We start from the raw sequence: 21,995 nt of genomic DNA, 5'->3' as shown, positions 1-21,995 counted from the left end.
ATAGGGTATGTTTTTCTTGAGTTCTTGCAAAGAAAGTTGCAGAAACAAAGAAATATTTTAATACATCGAAGATTAGCTTTAATTTCAACCAAGTTTTCTGACGTAATCCCGACATCGTAAGAAAAAAACAAAGGTACAGTCACGATAGCCTAAAGTGTCAGCTACAACATACTAAAATCTAGGAGAAATTCACCGAAGCATAAGTGAGCTAGTGCTTGATAAAGATAGTCATGTCAATTTTCATTTCCAGAAAAACTGCACTCCCATAGAGATAACACGTAAACTGGCCAAATTTGACAAGGTTACGTGCAATCCATTTTTACGAGGCGATAACGTCATAAAAGCAAAACTGTGTTATTTTATTTATGAAAGACTATTTAATAAGCTACAACATACCGAAATCTGGGCCAAAATCGGCAAAGGATAAGTGAGATACGCTCGAGTGACCTTGACATTTGATGACGTCATTTTGAAAATTTACTCTTTTTATTTCATTAAGAAATTTGATATCTTTTAATCATTTTTTCAGCATTGCCACCCCATGAAATGACATGTACATTTCATCAGCTTTCAAAATATGTAAAGAAAATGGGGGTCACCGTCCATCCTGACGAGTAAAATCGGGTTTAAAATTGGCGGTTTTTTGGCATAGTTGCACTGTATATCGCCATTGACGCGCGCGCGGAATTTCAACTTTGACGGGCCCGCATGACGTCATATTGAATTGGATTGATTTGAAACTTGGTCGAAATATTCCTTGACATTTCAGATATCCGATCGGAGTGAAAAAACGGGAAATTTCTTTTGCATATAAGCTGTGCGTGCGTATATGCGCTCGCGCGTACGCGTCCGTCCGATTTTTTCAATTTTTCAAAAAATGCTCCAAATGGTCTGAAACGTGTGCAAAAGACTTTTGAGCTAGATTGGAGCATACAAATATTTCAACGCACGCGTACGCGCACGTTTTAAGAGTACAGATGATTTTTGAGAACATGAGTAGAATCACCTTGATTCGAACTATATGTAAGGTAAATTTCATAGAAAAATTCCATTCCATTAATGAGATATGAATGAGAATGTGTTTTCATATAATGACGTCATAGCGACGTCATGGTCGACTGATTACTATAATTTTATTAGATCTGTCGTCTTTTGGACATGATACATATATGGTATAATTTTGACATTGATAGGATCAGGACTTTCTGAGCTAACCTCTACACAACATTTGAGCAGAAAGAATTTTTTTGTGACAACGGGAAGTTTAACACTAGACTTGGAATTTGTCAAGACTGACAAATTAGGTGATCCGATTTTTTTTAATCAATGATTCGAGTCCTGATCGCAATAGGCATGACCATATAGGTTTCATCTGTGTTTAGAGACATTGGACGTGTGATATTTGGATTCTCATTTAGAAAAGAGAGTCAGGTCTGCCATCTTTGGTACCAAATTCGGTATACACTATAACGAAGATACAGAATGAAGTATATTTGACCATTGACCCAACTTTGCACAGCCAAGATGGCATCTGAGCAAAAAGTGGTTATTTTGTGAAATGATTCTTGTAACATGACCTTTGCGTGTGCAAAATATGGGAAAGATAGGACATGTATTCACCAAGATACAGGTTAAAACATTTATGACCTTTGACCCTAATTTACATACCCAAGATGGCGTCTGATCAAGTAGTTGTTATTTTATGAAATAATGTACGTGACATAAACTAAACATGTGCCAAATACGGGGATGATAGGGGCTGTTTTTCTTGAGTTATTGCAAAGAAAGTTGCAGAGAGAAAGAAATATCTCAATACATCGAAGATAAGTTTGATGTCAACCAAGTTTTTTGACGTGATCTCGGCATCGTATGAAAAAATGGAGAATCACTGATGATAGCCCAAAGTCTCACCCACAACATATTAAAATCTGGGAGAAATTTACAGAAGAGTAAGTGAGGTAGTGCTCGATAAAGACCGTCATGTCAATTTTCATTTCCAGAAAAATTCCCTCCCATAGAGATAACACGTAAACTGGTTAAATTTGACAAGGTTACATTATATCCATTTTCACGTGGTGAAGACATCATCCGATTAAAACTTTGATTCACAAAACTTAAAGAGTATTACATTGGCTACAACATACTAAAATCTGGAAGAAATTCACCGAAGGGTAATTGAGCTAGTCGTCGATAAAGACAATCATGTCAATTTTCACATCTAGAAAAATTCCCTCCCATAGAGATAACACGTCATAATGAAGACAAAGAAAGAAGTACATATGACCTTTGACCCTACTTTGCACAGACAAGATGGCGTCTGAGCAAAAAGTGGTTATTTTGTGAAATGATTCTTGTAACATGGTCTTTACGTATGCAAAATATGGGAAAGATAAGACATGTATTCACCAAGATACAGGATGAAACATTTTTGACCTTTGACCCTAATTTACATACCCAAGAAGGTGCCCGATCAAGTAGTTGTTATTTTATGAAATAATGTACGTGACATAAACTAAACATGTGCAAAATATTGGGCTGATAGAGCTTGTTTTTCTTGAGTTATTGCAAAGAAAGTTGCAGAAAGAAAGGAATATGAAAATACATGGAAGATAAGCTTTAATTTCAACCAAGTTTTTGGGCATGATGCCGACTCCGTATGAAAAAACGAAGGGCACACTTACGATAGCCCAAAGTCTCAGCTACAACATACTAAAATATGGGAGAAATTCACCGAAGCATAAGCGAGCTAGTGCTCGATAAAGATAGTCATGTCAGTTTTCATTTCCAGAAAAACTGCACTCCCATAGAGATAACACGTAAACTGGTCAAATTTAACAATGTTACTTTTAATCCCTTTTTACGAGGTGATGCCGTCATCCAATCAAATTGTTGTTATTATATATCTGAAAGACCATTTAATAAGCTACAACATATTGAAATTTGGACGAAAATCAACTAAAGAATAAGTGAGATATGCTTGAATGAACTTGAAATTTGATGACGTCATTTTGAAAATTTACTTTTTTAACTTTATTAAGAAATTTGATATATTTTAATCATTTTTCCAGCATTGTCAACCCATGAAATGACATGTACAACTCATCAGCTTTCAGAATATGTAAAGAAAATGGGGGGTCACCGTCCATCCTGACGAGTAAAATCGGATTTAAAATTGGCAGTTTTTTGGCATTGTTGCACTGTATATCGCCATTGACGCTGCGCGCGGAATTTCAACTTTGACGGACCCGTATGACGTCATTTTGAGTGGGATTGACTTGAAACTTGGTAGAAATATTCCTTGACATTTCAGGCATCCGATCTGTGTAAAAAAAGTGGAAATTTCTATTGCATATGAGCTGTACGTGCGTATATGCGCGCGCGCGTACGCGTCCGTCCAATTTTTTCAATTTTACAAAAAATGCTCCAAATGGTCTGAAACGTGTGCAAAAAAAATTTGAGCTCGATTTGAGCATACAAATATTTCAACGCGCGCGTACGCGCACGTTTTAAGAGAAAATATGAATTTTGATTATATGAGTAGAATGCGCTTGACTTGAACTATATGTGACGTAAATTTCATTGAAAAATTCCATTCCATTAATGAGATAGGAGTGAGAATGTGTTTTCATATAATGACGTCATAGTGACGTCACGATCGACCAATCACAATGATACATTAGATTTGTCGTCTTTGGGACATGATACATATATGGTATGAGTTTGAAGTTGATACTCTGAGTACTTTTTGAGTACGTAGATACACAACTTTTGTCCAGAAATAAAGAAAGAAGAAGAAGAAGAAGAAGAAGAAGAACAAAGAATCCGTACAGATACAGAAGGTGATCCGAGAGGATACTCGGATCACCTAAAAAGAAACCAACATCAGAGGTGGCACACCCATTTGAAACCTGGACCAGGCACACCTACAAACATCCAGCCGAATCCCCTTGCTTGGAGCAGGCTCAGTTATAACGATGACAAGCAAACATCCAAAGTTAATTTTATCAGCCAAACTCCTGAGGTTCGAACAACAATGTGTCCAGTCATTCATCATTAAAGGGTGGGACGCTTATCCCTTTCACAAACTCCACAAAATTTTTCATGGTTGAAGAACAATTCCTATCAATATCATGTATGAAATCTCACATGAATACATATCATGTACACCTTAGAGTTTATCAAAAAAGAAAAAACAATATTGAGGAAAGGTATATCTTAAATTACCTACAATCTGTACCTCTACAATTTACCAGCTTTGATATGAAAGGAGTCAGCTTTCAGGGTGGCAAAAGGGCAAGACAAACTTTAAGAGTCCAACAAATAAAACGATTTACACATTGAGGGCTGAATTGACTACCAGTATACAATTTTGTATCTAAAAATGATGAAGACATTATATATCCATGGTATGCAACTTGAATCTCAGTGGGTGGTTTACTGCATATGCCATATAATAGTGAGTCTAAATTTTTGCGAATCGTGACTACTCGATGATTTCGCAAGGCGTTAAATTTGCGATCTTGCAGTACAGTACTGAATGGAAAAAGTACAGCGTGTACATGTACAAAGTTGTATGTGTGTGCGTCTCATTCACGTCGGGATCAGAGTCAATATTTTCTTTTAATTTGTGAATAGCACCAGACTTGCAAAATTTGCAAAAATAAAAACCCTGTTAAATATTTGGCATATAGAATAATACAGTGCTCACAAATTTGATAATACATATAAAATCTTTGCTTTGATGGAGTGTGATACATTGCTTGTTTGTTTGTTTGTTTGTTTGTTTTTGTCTTTGGTCTTTCAGAACAAGGATGGCCCTTCCATTGTCAATCAATGATCAAAGTGCAGTGACCCATGATACACATAATTTACAATGTATTTCACAAAGGTCATTCACCCATATCTGGGATGCAGTGCACAGCTATGGGGGGGGGGGGGGGGCAGCAACAAAAACTAGTAAACACCTGATTGCTATCAAAATCACTCCTGACTATTTTTGTGAGGCCAAATACAGTCTCATTGCTTTATACTACAAATCATCCCTTTTAATGAGCTGTGTACATACAGTGTACAGTGGTACAGTACAGTACTTGTATGTGTACACATGTAATGCATATATAGATGTACACACGATTCCTTATAAAACGGTGACTCACTGTCCAGCTAGCAAGCATACCCAATATCATGAAATAACTCCCTCACTTGTGACTTGTATTCGTAGATCCATAATTGCAAATTAAATGGCAGTGGGGTTTTAATCCCCCCCCCCCCCCCCCCGCCCCCTTGACTGAACGACAGGCAGTGCTACATTGTACATACCTGTATGTACTCTGCACTCTTGAGTGAGCATAATTTGAATCATGCTAGAATCATGATAATGATTTGGGTCAGTCTACACTGACATCACCTGCTATCAAACAAGGAACTGCAGTAATCTGAAATGTGCATGTACGTACATACGTATGTATGTAACATACAAATTTTGTATGTGCAGCCGTTTTGTTACTACTTTATATAATAGTACATGTATGATGTACTACTTATGATACACTGGTTAGTTGCATCAACTATACAAGGTGTAATTTGTGTGATTTATAATATGAATTCAACAGAAATTCAGAGCATTTACCTTGGGCGGCGTACAACCTAGGAGCTATGCAGCTCCATGGCCCAACTGTGTAGTATTACACTTTATCTCTACTGGGTTAGAATTACCATTGATGATTTGTTTTGTACCTGTTGTAGGCAAATTTTGCATACACAGTGATGTAAAAAGGCTTCTTCTCATGAATGATAATGCATCATGTAGACAAAATTCCAACATTACACCTCTCCATTCACACTGTGACAAACACAGGCCACTGTAAGCCATGCATGGCACAGGAGAATGAACTGTGAGTTCTTCAATGCAACTGTAATACAGATTAAATGCATCGGAAATCAAGCGACGTATTGACCAGACTAATCTGCAGAAGTCATGAAACACACTCGTGAATTTATACCTCAAGAGAAGTCGACTTTATTCTCCTGTTGCCATTATCCAGACATGTAACAGCAGCACGGCAGTAATGCGGACAATTTTAATCCAGGCATTCTTAATACCCTTTTCAAAATTCAGATAGAGTTCTCTTGTTATCCAAACCAGGATTCCCTCAAAGGGGTAGATAAGTCTATTACAGCGTAAGCAAATTTTTTCAAACATCTCTCTCGTTCATACAATGTAGTTGTGTGGCGCTGTACACACACACAGTCACATAAGGGTACTCGTGGACAACTGTACAATGTGCCCGAGGTTATACACAGTGCACATTATTAAAGTAAATTTCCTTCAGGCAGTAGAGGTTATTATGCATGAAATTGTACAAAGTTTGTATGGTACCAACTGTGGATCCCGATGGAATCCCATTTTCTTGGCTCATTTTTCCAATACCAGAAACATTTACGGCACAAAACTTTTACAAATTTGAGCCAAAAGCCTTTTTCGCAGCATGAACCTGAGTGAAAGTGCCCTGAAATTCATTGTTATTTAAGTAAACAAAAACTTTCACTTGCATTTTGCCTTCCAGAATTTTGGCTACTGGCGAAACTAATTAAAGTTTCATGTTCACATAAATTTCTGGTTTTTAGCATTTGTTCCCCAAAATCTCTGCCATCAAACTGAAAAGTATTCAAGAATGTATTCAACTGAAATTTGAGAAACTCAGGTACAGATAAAACAAGTTTCACAGAAAGAGACTACCGTATTAAACCTCCAACTGCATTACCTTGATGTACATTGTACACGATATCCACAGTACATACTGAAGGCCTATCCTACCTGTGCACACGTACATTGACTTGTGTACCAAGAGTTTGGAAATTGTTTGAATACACAATGTAGGCCTACTTTAACTGTACAGTCCAGTACTGCAGTTTCTTGCTCTGTTCAAATTCTCAAAATGGAACCGAACCAAATTTAACCGAACCGAACTGTATCGTACCATACCAGATTGTGAGCATTTGAGAGCTCTGTGGAGATAGCGTACCTACAGAGGTAATTGTGTTATTTTTAAAGGGTCACAGGTTTTGTAGCAACAGGGACATTCTACCTCGACTGTTTACTGTATGCTACAGGTGTCCCTTTGAAAAAAAGAGGATCAACTCTTTGCATCATGACAAGTGTGTGTTTACGCACATTCTTCTCATGTCAACTTCTGGTACGGTACGTTGTTAGACAACTTTGCGTCATGCCAGAGAGTACTTGAACTCAAAGTTGTTTAAAGAATACTGTACCAGAAGGTGTGCTTTCGAAGCACATCAGGAAGTGGTCTGCATCCGTAGGCAAATTTCATTCTTTACCTAACTTGCAGCTGCTATATAAAAGTAATATGCTATGACATGGGAATTCTGTAGGTACTGAACCTGCAGAACACAATAAGGGGCTATAAACTGCACTTGCCCACGTGCTTGGCCCGACTGCAACACCTTGGCAGGCAAGTAAATCTGAAAGCACACTTGCCTGTTCACAGCATGGGGCCATTACCCGTATCGGACCTACATGTATTGTATGTAGGTACCCATATCGGCAAAGTGGGCGAAATGTCTTTTGAAATGCCCCACTGGCATGCTCTCTCTCAATATTCATCCTCATAAAAACTAGATAGATTACACTATACATATATTAAAAAGCATCAAATTTTCATGGTCAAAGTAGTGAGCACATAAGAAACTTTCACCTACTTTGGAAATTATAAATTATTGTATTCATATCTGTGCTACACAGTCTACATACAAGGTACAATGTGTACCGACAGCTGTATGCAGTGTCTTCCAGGGGCTTTCATAGACAGTAATTATCACCGGTTTGGTACACTATGTAAGCCGAGATTGACAATGAAACCACTCTACAGGACGATACGGGCCATTTATCACTCTGAAATGTCTCTGGCATGCTGAAGATAAAATCCCTCTTAAAGGACAAGTTCACCTTCATAAACATAAGGATTGAGAGAATGCAACAATATTAGTAGAACACATCAGTGAAAGTTTGAGGAAAATTGGACAATCGATGCAAAAGTTATGAATTTTTAAAATTTTTGTGTTGGAACCGCTGGATGAGGAGACTACTACAGCTTGTGAGTCATATGCGTACAACAGTATAAAGAAAATGTAAAAGAAAATTCAACATATTTTCACTTTTTTCGCATAATAAAAGAGCTCTTGACTTGCCTCTTTCTAAAGGCAGGGGGAATAATATTACCCATAACATTTGTCGGTAACGAGTCAGGGGAATGTGTACTTTTTTCAAAAGATGGCATTTTGTGAAATTCTCTTTATATTTTCCTTATATTGTTGTACGCATGTGTATCTAAGTTATTCATACACTGCAGTAGTCTTCTCATCCAGCGGTTACTGCACAAAAACTTCAAAAATTCATAACTTTTGAACGGATTGTCTGATTTTCCTCAAACACTCAATGATGTGTTCTACTAATATTGCTACATTCTCTCAATCCTTATGTTTATGAAGGTGAACTTGTCCTTTAAGTGGCTGCTGGGTTTAGAAATGTCCAGCTACACTGTCACTGCATCAAAACTTTGCTTGCCTATTAACAGTAAACTGACATCATTGAATCGGCAGCAACACTTTCAGGATTGCTATCATAGATTGCTTCAGAGATGTCACTGTAATGCGGAGGCGGATCCTGGAATTCCATAAAGGGGAGGCGCCTTTGCAAAATTAAAGGGGGGCGCACGCAGCCCTGCCCCCAATTTTTTTCTTTGTATTTCCCCCTATTTTTTTCTTTGTATTTCTTTTGTTTTAACCAAAAATAAAAGGGGCAATGCGCCCCCTCTTGATCCACACTGTAAAGTGTCATGTTCAGCGGTAAATAAACACATGTAACATTATCAGGACAAATGCACAAAAGCTACATTGTACATGACCTTCTGGGGTTCATCTTTGTAGATGACACAACGAGGCTGTATGGAGAATTTAACCACCGAATGACTCTTGGTTCTATTATGGATACACCATGTACATTGTGTGAATGACACATTTATGTAAATTCTATTCATCTAATACATTTTATATCGCGATGATTATAGTAACTTCTACCCATCACTGTCCACAAACTTTTCTTTGGGCAATGCATTCATGTGAATTGATTCTGTACACTGTACATTGTACCATACACTTCCAACAAGTTCACTTTTTTCTGGACAGATGACTTCCACACAATAGAAGTGGAACTTAACCAAGGCAGTGTGTGTGCCTTGTTTGGAATATGAGAGTTGAGTGGAAATGAATATCAGCAGGAAGTAAAAGTGGAAAAAAAAAATGAATACTATGTGTATTTAGATGCTATTCAATGTTTAGAATATGATCTGGTGAAAGTGGACCTCTTCTTCTTCTTCTTCTTTCTTCTTCTTCTTCTTCTTCTTCTTCTCCTCCTTCTTCTTCTTCTTCTTCTTCTCCTTCTTTCTTCTTCTTCTTCTCTTCTTCTTCTTCTTCTTCTTCTTCTTCTTCTTCTTCTTCTTCTTCTTCTTCTTTCTTCTTCTTCTTCTTCTTCTTCTAGGCACAGTGTGCATGGTTGCTACACCGCAATTGCTGTCGCTGACTCTTTCTATTCACCTAGGGCAAATTAAACTACATGGGGTTGGCATCGTGCACCCATTTTCTGGTGTAGGCATGTTAGAGGGTATTTCACAAAGCAAGCAAAGATCAACTTAAAATTATGGTATGCTACAGTATGTGTGTGTACACTGTGTCTTCAATGGTATTCTCACTGAAAATGAACATTTTGGAGACTTTTACATGGAGCCACCATCATATGCAAAATTAGATACATGTAAGTGACAAAGGAATTTTTCCATGAATTCTGATAATTTGAAGTGGGCTTTCTAAACATTGAATACAAATGAACAGGGAAACAGCACTTGACATACCATCATTTTAAGTTGATCTTACAACTTGCACATTAACATGTACATTGTATAGACTGACTAAATTCTTTGTGAAACACACCCCCCCCCCCCTCTGCTATTTCAGCAAAGTTGGCAGTCACTTTAAATCCTCGATGTGATTTGTTCGACGACTGCCGTGCACGCTGGAGCGCTTTCCCTGCTGATTGGCACAAATGTCTGGAAACCAATTGTTTGTCAATAAATGGAGATTAAGATTAAATCCTTATTGTGTCACCAAAGTCTTCCTGTAGAACTAAGGCACATTATTACATCGAGTGTTTCTTTTAATACTTACTTTTAATACAAAGGGTAAAGGTTGGATGGATTTATACACTAGATGCTGCGGAAAAGCCTGGTATGTTGAGCTATTATCTTTAAGAGTCTGGGCAAAATACAAGAGATTGATAGAATTTGAATTATGTATGATAGATTGCTTTGTTTGTCCCTTTGTCCAACACCTGTCATTAGGCCTATATCCATTCAGCTAGAGCAGTGGTGGATCCAGAAGGGGAGCGCACGGAGTGCGCGCCCCCTCTTTATTTGTCGTTAAAACAAAAGAAATAAAGAAAAAAAAATGAAAGGGAACCCGGAAGTAGCACCAGAAATATTGTTTGCCCCCCCCCCCCCCCCCCCCCCCCTTTTACAGAATTTCTGGATCTGCCCCTTGAGAGAATATTAGTGTTTGGTCTATTTCAAGGCATTGGATTGAAGTCTAATCTGGAAGCCTTCAAATTTTTCATGAGGTAATTACACAAGTCAATTATTTGTAGTCCCAGTATGGAAACTGGTTTCGTTCTTACTGAACATTTCCTTTTCCAACTTCAGAATGAAAGTGTGCTGAAGCTTTAATTCTATCCTAAAGCTTTAATACAGCATACAGTCCAAATACACTGTGTTCTACAAGTATATTGTCAAATCAAAGCAAATGAAGTGAAATATTCAACAGAAGTCTCTCACCACATCTTGTAAGCCCAAATCACGACATCCTAATCTGACAGGCGGTCAGGGGTCAATTGATGCAAATGGTAGAGGGTCAGGGAGGATCTTAAAGGGAGAGATGACATGCAAGAAGCAGGTGTCTTTTTTTTTTCTCCCTCGTTTCTGATTCAAGGATACCTCAAAATCAAATGCAAGCTAACACATCCTCCTCCCCCTATTTTATTGTCATCACCATCTCCTCAATGAATGATCACATATTCTGCATGCATGTATTTCTTTTATCTACAGTTAGACTCAAATAGATTTCCACTGATTTTTTTTTTGTTTTTTTGTTGAATTAATGATGTCAATTCCTGTTCTTCCCCATCCCCCCCCCCCAAAAAAAGAAGAAGTTGAGATACACCTTAGAATTATAGAAACAAGTAACTGGGGCTCCACAGAATTGCTAGAACACATTATGACAGGTTCCTAAATTGCTAAAATCATTTGATATGAAATGGAAAAAAAAAATCAGCCATTTATTCCAATCAAGAGATGGCAAAACAGACAAAAAACACCTGTAGAGAATGATAACTTACTACGAGCCCCTGAAATCATCTGCTAAAAAAGAAAAAAAAATCTTGCTTGGAAAGAAAGAAAAAATACCAATTACTGTCCATTCATCTTCAACAGCCCCTCCCCTATATATTTTTTAAACAGTACCATATATAACAGTACTTTGAAATCAGCGTTTCAAACATTAAATGTAGAGTACAATTATGTGTAATAAGTCTGTACATGGTGTACATGTAATTTGCATATACAATTATTGTAACTAGCATTCGGAAAATCTTGGTAATGTTCCAGGACACATCCCCAACAATCTACAATCTATTAGCCAAATACATAAAGAAATGACTATGACTAGTATTCAGATTCCAATCTACAATGTGGTACACTTGAATGTGATATAAAGGTACCCATGGCAGACAGGTATAACTTTAATACACTAAGTACTGTATCCAAATGTAGACATCACACTACACTGTATGTAAAGTTTATCTATTGACAGTACATTTCTTGCTCACTGATTTCCACAACAAACTGGAGTTGTTCCATTTCATGAAATTCTTCCGTCGAGATGTTTTCATTGCAACTGATTGACTGATTAAGTCGATGTAGGGCAATTTGTCAATCAGTTGCAAACTGGAGTTGAACGCTTTTGAACTTGATTAATACTTTATAAAAATGACTGCTCCTCCTACAGCAGGCTAGCTGGAGATGTATCCATCCATAAGGAAAGAGAACAAGGAAGAATCAAAAGTGTAAAATTTGGGATTTCACCTTTTCGGAGCAATACCGGAGTTCCTGTCCAGAGGAAAACCAAACTATACGTATGCAAGCAAGGCACTTGAGCACTTTGACATTCATGATTTCCTATCATCATATCAAGGAAAACTCATTTTGGCCACCCTCCAAGGGGTCACTTACAAATGTAGGGCCACTAAGGTCAAGCAGAGTCTGGAATGTTATCAGTGTTGTGATTGTCAGGCGCTGAGATTTTAAATGTTATGCCTGACAGGAAGACAGTAAAGGCTATAGACTCACTTCCAGACTTTCAACATTCTAATCAAAGTAGAATACAATGTTGACGTCCTACAATTTGCAGTGCTTTTATTTTACTGAATTTTGAAGGTTTGACTGATAAGAATTAATGTTTACAAAATCTACAACTTGCAAAAATACTGAATCTGTTAAAACACAAATGTGCTTTATATCATTCCAGAGACTCCAACCCCAAGCACCTTTTGATCTGAAGATTCTACCGCCTGAAACCCCTAGCAAACGGGAGACTCCAACTTGCATGTGGCCAGGGTCCAGGGCCCGCTTACGGGCCCTGAAAGCTCTAGGGTTCTAGATGCTCTCTCGTGTTATCTCAGGCTTATTTTTCGAAATACGATGACAAAAAGTAAGAAATCATTTCAAGCGGGAGACACAGAGCCAGGCCGGGAGAAATTTAATCTCAAGCGGGAGAATGGGAGATTTTGCAAAAATGGGCTTTAGGCGGGAGATCTCCCGTCGAAAGCGGGAGAGTTGGAGTCTCTGTCATTCAAAAGGTGGGAAATCCTGGACCAATCTCCTGAAAAGCGATAATGCTTTACACCGCTTGTTCCTTTTAATCCATTGAGGACGGTCTGATTTTGCTACAACACGCACTTCCCATAGACACTTGCCCGAGTATACTCAGGACTCATCCTCAATGGGTTATTCAATAGTGTGTTTCTCGATTGTGAATTCAAGCACCTGCCAATGTGTCTTACATGTACCAATTCGCAAAATATTATCCTTGAATAAATCCAAACATAGAGGAACTGAACAGAAAGTATATAAAATGAATGAAATTGAGCAAAGAAAATGGGATTCACGATGTACATGTATAATAGTCATCAACTTGACAATGCCACAGCATATGGCCTCAAGAGAGAGAGAAAAAAAAAAATTCCACATCAATACCCAAACTAATCCCTTCTTAATTGTCTAATCATACTGAAGGCAGATTATGTGACTGTAGGCTGAATAAATTATAGTGGTAAGATTAATGTAATTAAGAAAGTGAAATGGCAAAACCTGGAGGCAGAAGTACTAGTAGCCTTTACTTACCAGATGTAGTATCCAAAATTGGTAGTGTGGGGATAGTGGGAAGGCTGGCCCGGCTCGGATATTGTATATAATATTCAAGAATCCCTTCTTTTAATATAATGAATTATGTACATGTACAGCTTCACCACTGATATTTATGTAGGCACACTTGGACCCCGTTTACAGTGCGAGGCTCGGCTGCGGTTCGGCTGCGGCTCGGTCCAGCCCCGCTTCAGTGTAAACGCGCAAAAGGCCAAATGCGAGGCCAAAATTTGCCTCGCATTTGGCTTCACTCTGGAGGTGGTCCCGGCCTTTTCTCAGTGTAAACGTAAACTGGGCCAAATGCGCGGCCAATTTTAGTCTGGCTTCCAAACCCTCTGCCTACAATTTCGCTGTTCAGGATATTAACCCCCTCAATGTCGAAAACTAGTGTAGTTTAAGGTGGTTTTGTCCTACAAAGGATTTTTTCCTTCGGCAAAGGCCTTTGTCCAAACGGCGACTTCGTCACCACGGAATTCATTTGGCAAAGGGTCTGAAAATCAGACAATACCAAATTATGTTTGTTTACAAGCAGAGCACCACTACCACAAAATATTGAAAGGTTTGAATCAAAAGCGCGGCCGAGCACGGCAGTGTAAACGGACAAGATTGTGGGGCCCGGCCTCGCAATTGAGGCTGGGCTCGGGCTGGGCTCGGCCGCGGCTCAGCCCAGCCCCGCACTGTAAACGGCGTCATACAGCCAAGAAATCTTGACTGGAGTCGACCATTACTAACGAGCGAACACTTGGATGCACATATTTGCTATTAGCCGCTACTAAGGGCTTTCTTACAGTATGCATCCTGGTGGGTAGCAATTTTTTTTTCTCACATTTCTCGCAACAAGAAGCTACTCATAAAAATAAAAGCATGCAAATATTTTTGCTTGTAATATGTATCATTATCATAAAATGTCCTCATTCTGTAGATTGAAAACAAGCAAAATTCATCCTACCCAGCCCAGCGTGAAAAATTACTCTTGCGAATATAGCCGCTTTCACAGTATCGCTTTACCTTCATTGTTGAAAAGGCTCCAGATTTTGGAGAAGACATAACCCATTGCATCTGCGAAGAAACACAAAGAACAAGAACAAGGTGAGAATAATGATATGCATGACTTGTGTTGTTACACTATAAATATTACATTTACAGTATAGGTAAATTAGATCACTGATAACTGAAAGGCACTGATGATATATATCCATATTTTTGTACATACAGTACATGTCTTTACAGTTTACTATCTAGGGATTTACCTCATAATGCTGTATTCAACTGCGTGTTGTATACGTACACTCTCTTGCATCTATCTTTGGCGGGCCAATCCGTAATACAACACTTTATGTCAATATCTATCATGATCAACTGACTGATAAAATGCAAAAGGTCATCCCTTGGCTAGAGCTTAGATAGCCGGATGAGCAAATAAGAGAACATGTTTGGGATGGCATGGCATTGCACTATTGACAGAACTGGTATTGTCAAAGAGGTGTGTGATACCTCCTCGGTATTGTTCATCACATGTGTGAAGAATGAATGTTCTGGACACCAGAGTAACCAAAGCTCTATGACATTTTAAACTGATTACTGAACGAGTGACAGTAAACCCCGTATTCAGCTATGGTGTACGTACCGGTAATGTACATTGTATTTCATAACCTCTGTCTGTACTATTAAAACGTAAATTACAAACAAACAAACAAGAAATGAGCCAGGTAGGTATCAGGGCTTGACATATAGGTGGCAGCCCAGTGACTCGGGGGCCCTCAAAATCTGTATAAGGACACCAAGTTTCCCAAAAGATGATCTTTTGGTGGCCTGATTGGGCAGCTAAATTCAAAGTGGCATTTCATACTTCCTAACTTTGGGCCAATACATTTCTTTTTGTCACATGGGCCTCCAAATTTCAAATCTGAAGATTGAAGTGGCCCAAAGGGGCAATCAGATTGAAAAAAAAAAAGGAAAAAAAAATTGGTGTTGAGCCCCAAGTAGTATTTTAATAACATTAATGAATGATCGAGAACATCGAGAACTTAAAACAGAAGCATAACATGCCTGTATTCAGGGGTCGCACTTAAAGGGGCATTCCGGACGATTTTCATAATTTCACATTTTGTAGTACATAAATCGACAGCTCCATGTATAGATTCGTGGAATTTATTGTGGTCCTTGAGCAGAGAAACCAATAAATTGAAAATCTTAAACAAATTACACTGAACAGTGTTGATGACATCAGAGCCTCTTCAGAAATGTAGAATTGTAATTCCATTACAATACCGCTTGCTCAACAAGTTCACCTGTGAAAAATCTATGCATGCCTTCTTCTTTTGTTCTGCTTCCTTGAGCCCCAACTCACACATTCTTATGGTGAGGCTGCGATGTCATCATCCTTGTTCATTGCAATTCGTTATAGATTTTGAAAACATTCTCATTCCTCATCCCAATCACTATAAATTCTGAAACTCTGTCCTCAGTTTAACTAATTTATAGTTGTTCAAGTGTAAAAATCTGAAAATCAATACATTTCTAATACCACATTTATCTCATTGCTGGTGTTCATTTTCTGACTACACGTAACTTGCTTCATGATAGACCAATAATTTTGGTTTATAGTTGTCCCTGATTGGGAAGGGGAATTAAATAGCTCGAGTAGGAAAGAATATCACTTTGCTGATTCACAGCACAAAGTGGGATATGATGGATATTCTGGATATACCAGAAGTTGTACACTCTTTTCTTACAAGCATTGTATTTAATGTTGCAGTAAACAAGAGTTGACAATTCCAACTAACTGAAATTGGGACCCTCAGTAAAGCTGATGAGAACATGTTATGAAATGGTCTCACATGTACACACTACTTTTTGTGTTTGTTGTGCCATCTCCTACTCATGCAAAGATGGATACCTTTGGTAAATATTACTACAATTTGTATACACAGCCCTGTCACTGTACAAAGGTGTCACGACAATCGCACAGTGTCTGGTTGGGCTAGTAACAAGAGTGTAGGGTAGTGCAGTATTGTATGGAAAAAATTATTGGGGGGGGGGGGGGTGATATAAGGAAGTCTTTCCAAGAAAGAAGAAAGAAATACCTGGTAAAACAATAGAGAGAAAGAACAGATACAGGTAGAGATAAAGGAAGGCAAAGTACTTAATGCTTTGTATCTAAAAAATACTACATGTAAATAAATTTCATACTTGGACATTTCAAGCACCTTGATTTTGGTGCACTGCAAAGTCTGTCCTTATGGCTGCCATTCTTCACAATCATGAATGAAGCTTGCAATGCATTTAACTGTAAGAGAATTTGAACTTCAGTTCAAAGATCAAATGTCTCCTTAAAAACAAAACTGTTCGCAGTTGGTACTTGACTGTTTCTCGTTGTGAATGAAATAGCATCAGCATACAATTGTACTTAGCAGTGTTGCTATCGTACTCAATAGCCAAAGTCTAACGACCATCAATGTTCAAACACACAGCAAGGAGTTCAGGATGAGAAAAAGTTTATTCCTGGCTAAAATCCTAAATCTACGGAGGGGCCAGCTACTCTAGCTACAGCACGCTGTATCATAATTTTGCTGCTGCAATGAAAATCAATCTGTTGATAGTAAACTGGTGCTGATTATACAATTGTACATTGTATTTGATGGTTGATGAAAGATTATGATGAAATATTTATACTGTGAAACAGCCTTGCATCAGAGAAATATTATGCCATAAAGCATATGAATAGAATTTTGAATGTTTTTAATTTGGCCAATATCACGCTTAGCAAACATAATTTTACAAAGGGTCAAAGCTCAAATTATACCATGATTTTTAATACAGCTACAATTCTACATAGATCTGCAGAACACCTACCTACAATGTAGGGTTCTATTTTTCTATCACAGACCAGAGTACAAATGTACGACTAGCTTTTCAGAGGATCCACTTAAATTTACTTGAATAAAAACAAGTTAGATCTAATAACCTAAAGTGTGAGTTTAATAATACATGCTTCCCCAGTATCACACTAGTGCGCTACAGTTTTTGCAGTAGGATCTACACTACCAGATCAATAACAATCATTCTATATAGTTCCAATTGCCCGCATCGAAAATTGGATTTGATACTTTTTTGTTTGCCAAGAAATGTATGTGTGTGTGTGTGTTGTTTTTTTTTACAACCTGTGATTAGTACTGGTAGTACAGTTCTACTCTACCGATATTTCAATTTATGAATAACCATGCAAATACATGTAAACAATAACATTACAACACACTTTCTCTGACATTTGAAAGGACACGATGAATCATCAACTCAGTTTTTTCATCACAAGACCAAACAAAGCTAAAGGCCCGACCAAGCAAAGACTTCAGACCAGAGCAGAGGATACGAGTATAAATGATCTTCAATATCTGACAAAATTTACCAGTTGACCGAAAGATCGGTGTGTATCTGGTCATCATGGACCGACATGTTCCGTGCAGACTACGTCTGGCTTTACGGAGTCCTATTTCACTAGTACGATAGTAGGAGAGCCGTTAAATGTCAAGAATGATAAAATTAAAAAAACTCCTCCGGTGTAGGCCGGACAGACAGATTTTTCTGTTTAATTTACCAGTAACGTATTAAAGTCTAAATTTAGATAGATCTAGGGTGTCTACTAACCCTGGGCTGGGGCGCTCCTTGTACACAGTTTATCATGTGATACCACTACCAGCAAGTGTATTTTGGGATAGCAGGATAGTGGAAGTGTTACTGTTGGGGCTGGTCGCATTCAATTGTAAGGTGTCTACCAATTTTTATCAAAGTTAAATAGTAACTGTCTACACTCTACCTGCTGCCCTTTTTTTCAGTAATGCAGCATTTGCAGTAATGCTTAATGTTATTGATACCTAACGCTGGATGTTAACGTTGTTAATTGTGTATATCCCAACATTACAGTAACAACACAAAGACTCGATCCCCACATTACAATACGGCCACAAAGAAAATACTGGCTGAATGACTCACTTGCCGGTTGCCACTCGAGATGTGGCCGAATTTTAGAACCGCGAGATAGGCACTCAGTTTCACCAGAGATTAGCAGCGATTTACTCGCCTGTAGCCACAGAAGTCTGGCTCGTCACTGACTATCGTACGATACTTTCACCAACATAATTCACCAAAGTGACGTGAGATGTATTGGATTTAAAAAGTAGGCAAAAGTATTGCTGATTTAGTGCCTCTTCTTGTCGACTATGCACCGCTGGCTTGCTTCTTTACACACGTTTCCTGTGGGTCTACTGTGTTATTGTACTCCCAGTGTGCCACTATGCACAGCGGCCTGGCTTATCATTATAGAACGTTGCATATGTGTCAAATAGTGCGTGGTACATGGACCTACGTATCCCGTTGTAGACATAACGATACTCGTATGCCCTTTTGTACACAACATCGTAGAGGGCGACAAATTAATTATCGTTAATCTGTTCAATGCCAAAGAGAAGGACCTCCCCACCACTGGGGAAAATCTCTTTGGTTCATACTCGACGCTAAATTGTAAACGACTTGTACAATACGTCGTAGGCCTAGGCCTAATAATGACAAACATACAAAAACGATTTCCATGATATGCAGTTAGGCATTTCGGAAAGAGCTGTTTCAAGGGTTAACTCAACAATGCTACTTTGAACTGTAAATTATATTCAACTTTAAACTACCGTCACATGATGACCAAATCGATCAACCACTTTATTTGATACAGAATTTAATACTTTGATCTGTAAACTTTTTACTCTACTGTACTGGCTTGAATGCTGATCGTATAAACCTGCCGTGCCATACAATCTAGCACTGAAAAGACATATGAAGAGTTTATTTGCAAAAACCGATAAGTCCATTTTTGAAGATTTTGAACTACGGTCTCTGTCATATAGTACAAAATAATACCTTTTAAATGATATATTGGTCACTACATATAAAGGTACATTTTTGAAGTTATGGTCAAAAGAAGCAACAATTTTCTTATTATTCTCTTTATTTTTCTTGACCTTTAATCGCAAATATCTCCATTTGGCAGATATGGACTTATCGGTTTTCGCGAACAAACTCTTCATATTTTTCTGTATGATTCGGATATACAGAACATTTTAGGGAAAGACAGGTAAAATTCCCAAATAAACTTCTTTATTTGAATTTTATAATCTTCACTGTTCTATTCGAGTGACTTCCACCTCGTTCCACGTTGAGTCTTTAAGATTGAGTCGTCATCAGTTTCATATCATCCTCACAACTTACAAAATAAAATAATATTAGCTTTTCCCGTCCCATTTTGCAGTTATATAGTTCAGTCATGCAAGAACATCAATAGATCATTCAATTTCGCCATAGTTCGACCAAAAATATAAAATACTTATCCAACATCGCCATAGAGCAGCCATTAAGACACAATAATGGGCATTGGAATTTACATAGCAACCAAAAGTGAAAAAAAAAAACGTCATTTCGCCATCATAGTGCATTCAAGTTTAGCACGGGAGGACACCTGCCAGTCCTGATGACTAAAATTAGAGTATTCGATTTCGCCGAAAGGTATTCGTGTTCATATTGTATTCATTATAGCACTGATTATATACTTACAATATTACATACATGAAAAAATTGTATTGTATAATATTATTGATTCAAAGATTCGTTTCTTGATGTAAGTTGTAGTCCTAACAGTCTTTAGTGTAGATTTATATATCGCTTTTCTGGTTTCTTATACTATTCACAATCATTTGAAAGGGCTTTGTCTAATATACTATTCAACAATATTGTTGCCCTTCTCCTGTATAGGCCTACTTGAATGCAAGACAGACAACTATATCTTTGGATGGCACCTTTGGGATGTACGTATGGTTATTATTACTGTAAAGGAGACTAATAAAAGTTATTTGTGTCTCCTTACTCTCTAAAAAAAAATCGAGTGAAAATTTTCACTCTTGAAGGAGTGAATACAAAAAAGAGTGAATTGAGAGTGAAATTGGAGTGAATTTTGAGTGAAAATGTTCATTTTCACTCATTTTGGAGTGACCTCAGGGATCACTCGAAGATTTTGGAGTGATCCCTGACGTCACTCTAAAACGAGTGAAAATGAACATTTTCACTCAAAATTCACTCCAATTTCACTCGAAATCCACTCCTTTTTATATTCACTCTTTTAAGAGTGAATATTTTCACTCGATTTTTTTTAGAGAGTAGGCCTACTTGAATGCAAGACAGACAACATAAATTATTATTATTTTGGATGGCATCTTTGGGATGTACGTATATGGTTATTATTACTGTAAAGGAGACTAATTTGTGTCTCCTTACGTAGTATGTTCCTTTCATGTATTTTCATTCTTTACTGTCGACGACGCTTCATACACATTTCCACACACTCTCTCCCTCAAAGGGGAAATCCAGTCCAAATATAAGTTAGTCGGCCATAAAAAGAGTAAAATCTTACGAGTGCAACGGTAAAAATTTGGCTGAAATCGAATGAAAAATAAAGAGGTTATGAAATTTTGAAGCTTTGTTAATTTCTGCAAAACAGTTAAAAATCTTAAAGGGAAAGGCTAGTAACTGATCAGTGGGAATCGGTGGAAATGCTGGGAGATGATTGTTCCAATCCATTATTTATCGTTGAACTCGTAAGATTTTACTCTTTCTTATTAAGACCAACTCATATTTGGACTGAAGTTCCCCTTTAAGCTGGATCAAGAGTGCATATTGTAATATGAATATAACTTAAATACACGTGTGTGCGTGTCTGTGTGTCTGTTTGTCGGTGTCTGTGTCTGTGTTTCTGTCTGTGTGTGTAATATGACCTGTGGCAGAGACAATCTTTATCCAGTATACATCCTAAAATAGTTATGTCTGGTTTATGCATGTATGTGAAAAAAAAATGTGTTATGAAAGAAAATTACAAAAATAGATAGCAAAAAAAAAAAAAAAAAAAACCACTTGAATTCAACACACGGAAAGACTCGTTCATTGATTAGAAGAGCAAAAAATAAACAAAACAACAACAACCAAACAACAAACAAAAACTAACCCCCACACGAAAGTGTTATCATAAATAATAGGTGCCATATAACCTTTCCTTGTTTGGGGGCCATGTGAGAAATGATGTGCAGTGCACTTTTCCGTCTCTAAATCCGCGTTCTCATGAAGTCGTATTTTTCCTTTTTGTTTCTTGTCATTATGTCTGATTTAGTTTCGTAACCTCCCCCCTCCCCCAACCCGGAGAAACACACGCAACGAGGAGGGTTTTCCCCATGCAACGTTGCGGCGGCATCCTTCCCAGTTAATGTTTTTGTTTTATTTCATGTGTGTGTGTGTGTGTGTGTGTGTGTGTGTGTGTGTGTGTGTGTGTGTGTGTGTGTGTGTGTGTGACTAACGCTCTTGTATGCGTCACGATGGGAAAAAAACCACACACACATACAATGAATATTATGAGTTAAG

General features: G+C 37.8%; 1 protein-coding gene across 1 annotated transcript in view; it reads right to left on the bottom strand.

The window, feature by feature from the left end:
• Positions 1-18,802, bottom strand: part of LOC139734286 (ADP-ribosylation factor-like protein 5B) — a 35,110-nt gene extending 16,308 nt beyond the window's left edge. The window contains exons 1-2 of the mRNA XM_071645082.1: positions 18,537-18,802; positions 14,553-14,603 (exon numbers count right to left, since the gene is read on the bottom strand). Coding sequence (XP_071501183.1) covers positions 14,553-14,598 — 46 coding nt within the window. The 5' untranslated portion in view covers positions 14,599-14,603; positions 18,537-18,802. The remainder of the gene's footprint in view (positions 1-14,552; positions 14,604-18,536) is intronic.
• Positions 18,803-21,995: the final 3,193 nt, after the last annotated feature.

This window comes from Diadema antillarum, unplaced genomic scaffold (assembly GCF_040938485.1).
Source record: "Diadema antillarum isolate AM-2024a unplaced genomic scaffold, OU_Dant_1.0 scf00000026, whole genome shotgun sequence".
NCBI lineage: Eukaryota > Metazoa > Echinodermata > Echinoidea > Diadematoida > Diadematidae > Diadema > Diadema antillarum.
Note: the sequence above shows the minus strand (reverse complement) of the source record. Positions and strands in the feature narration are given on the sequence as shown.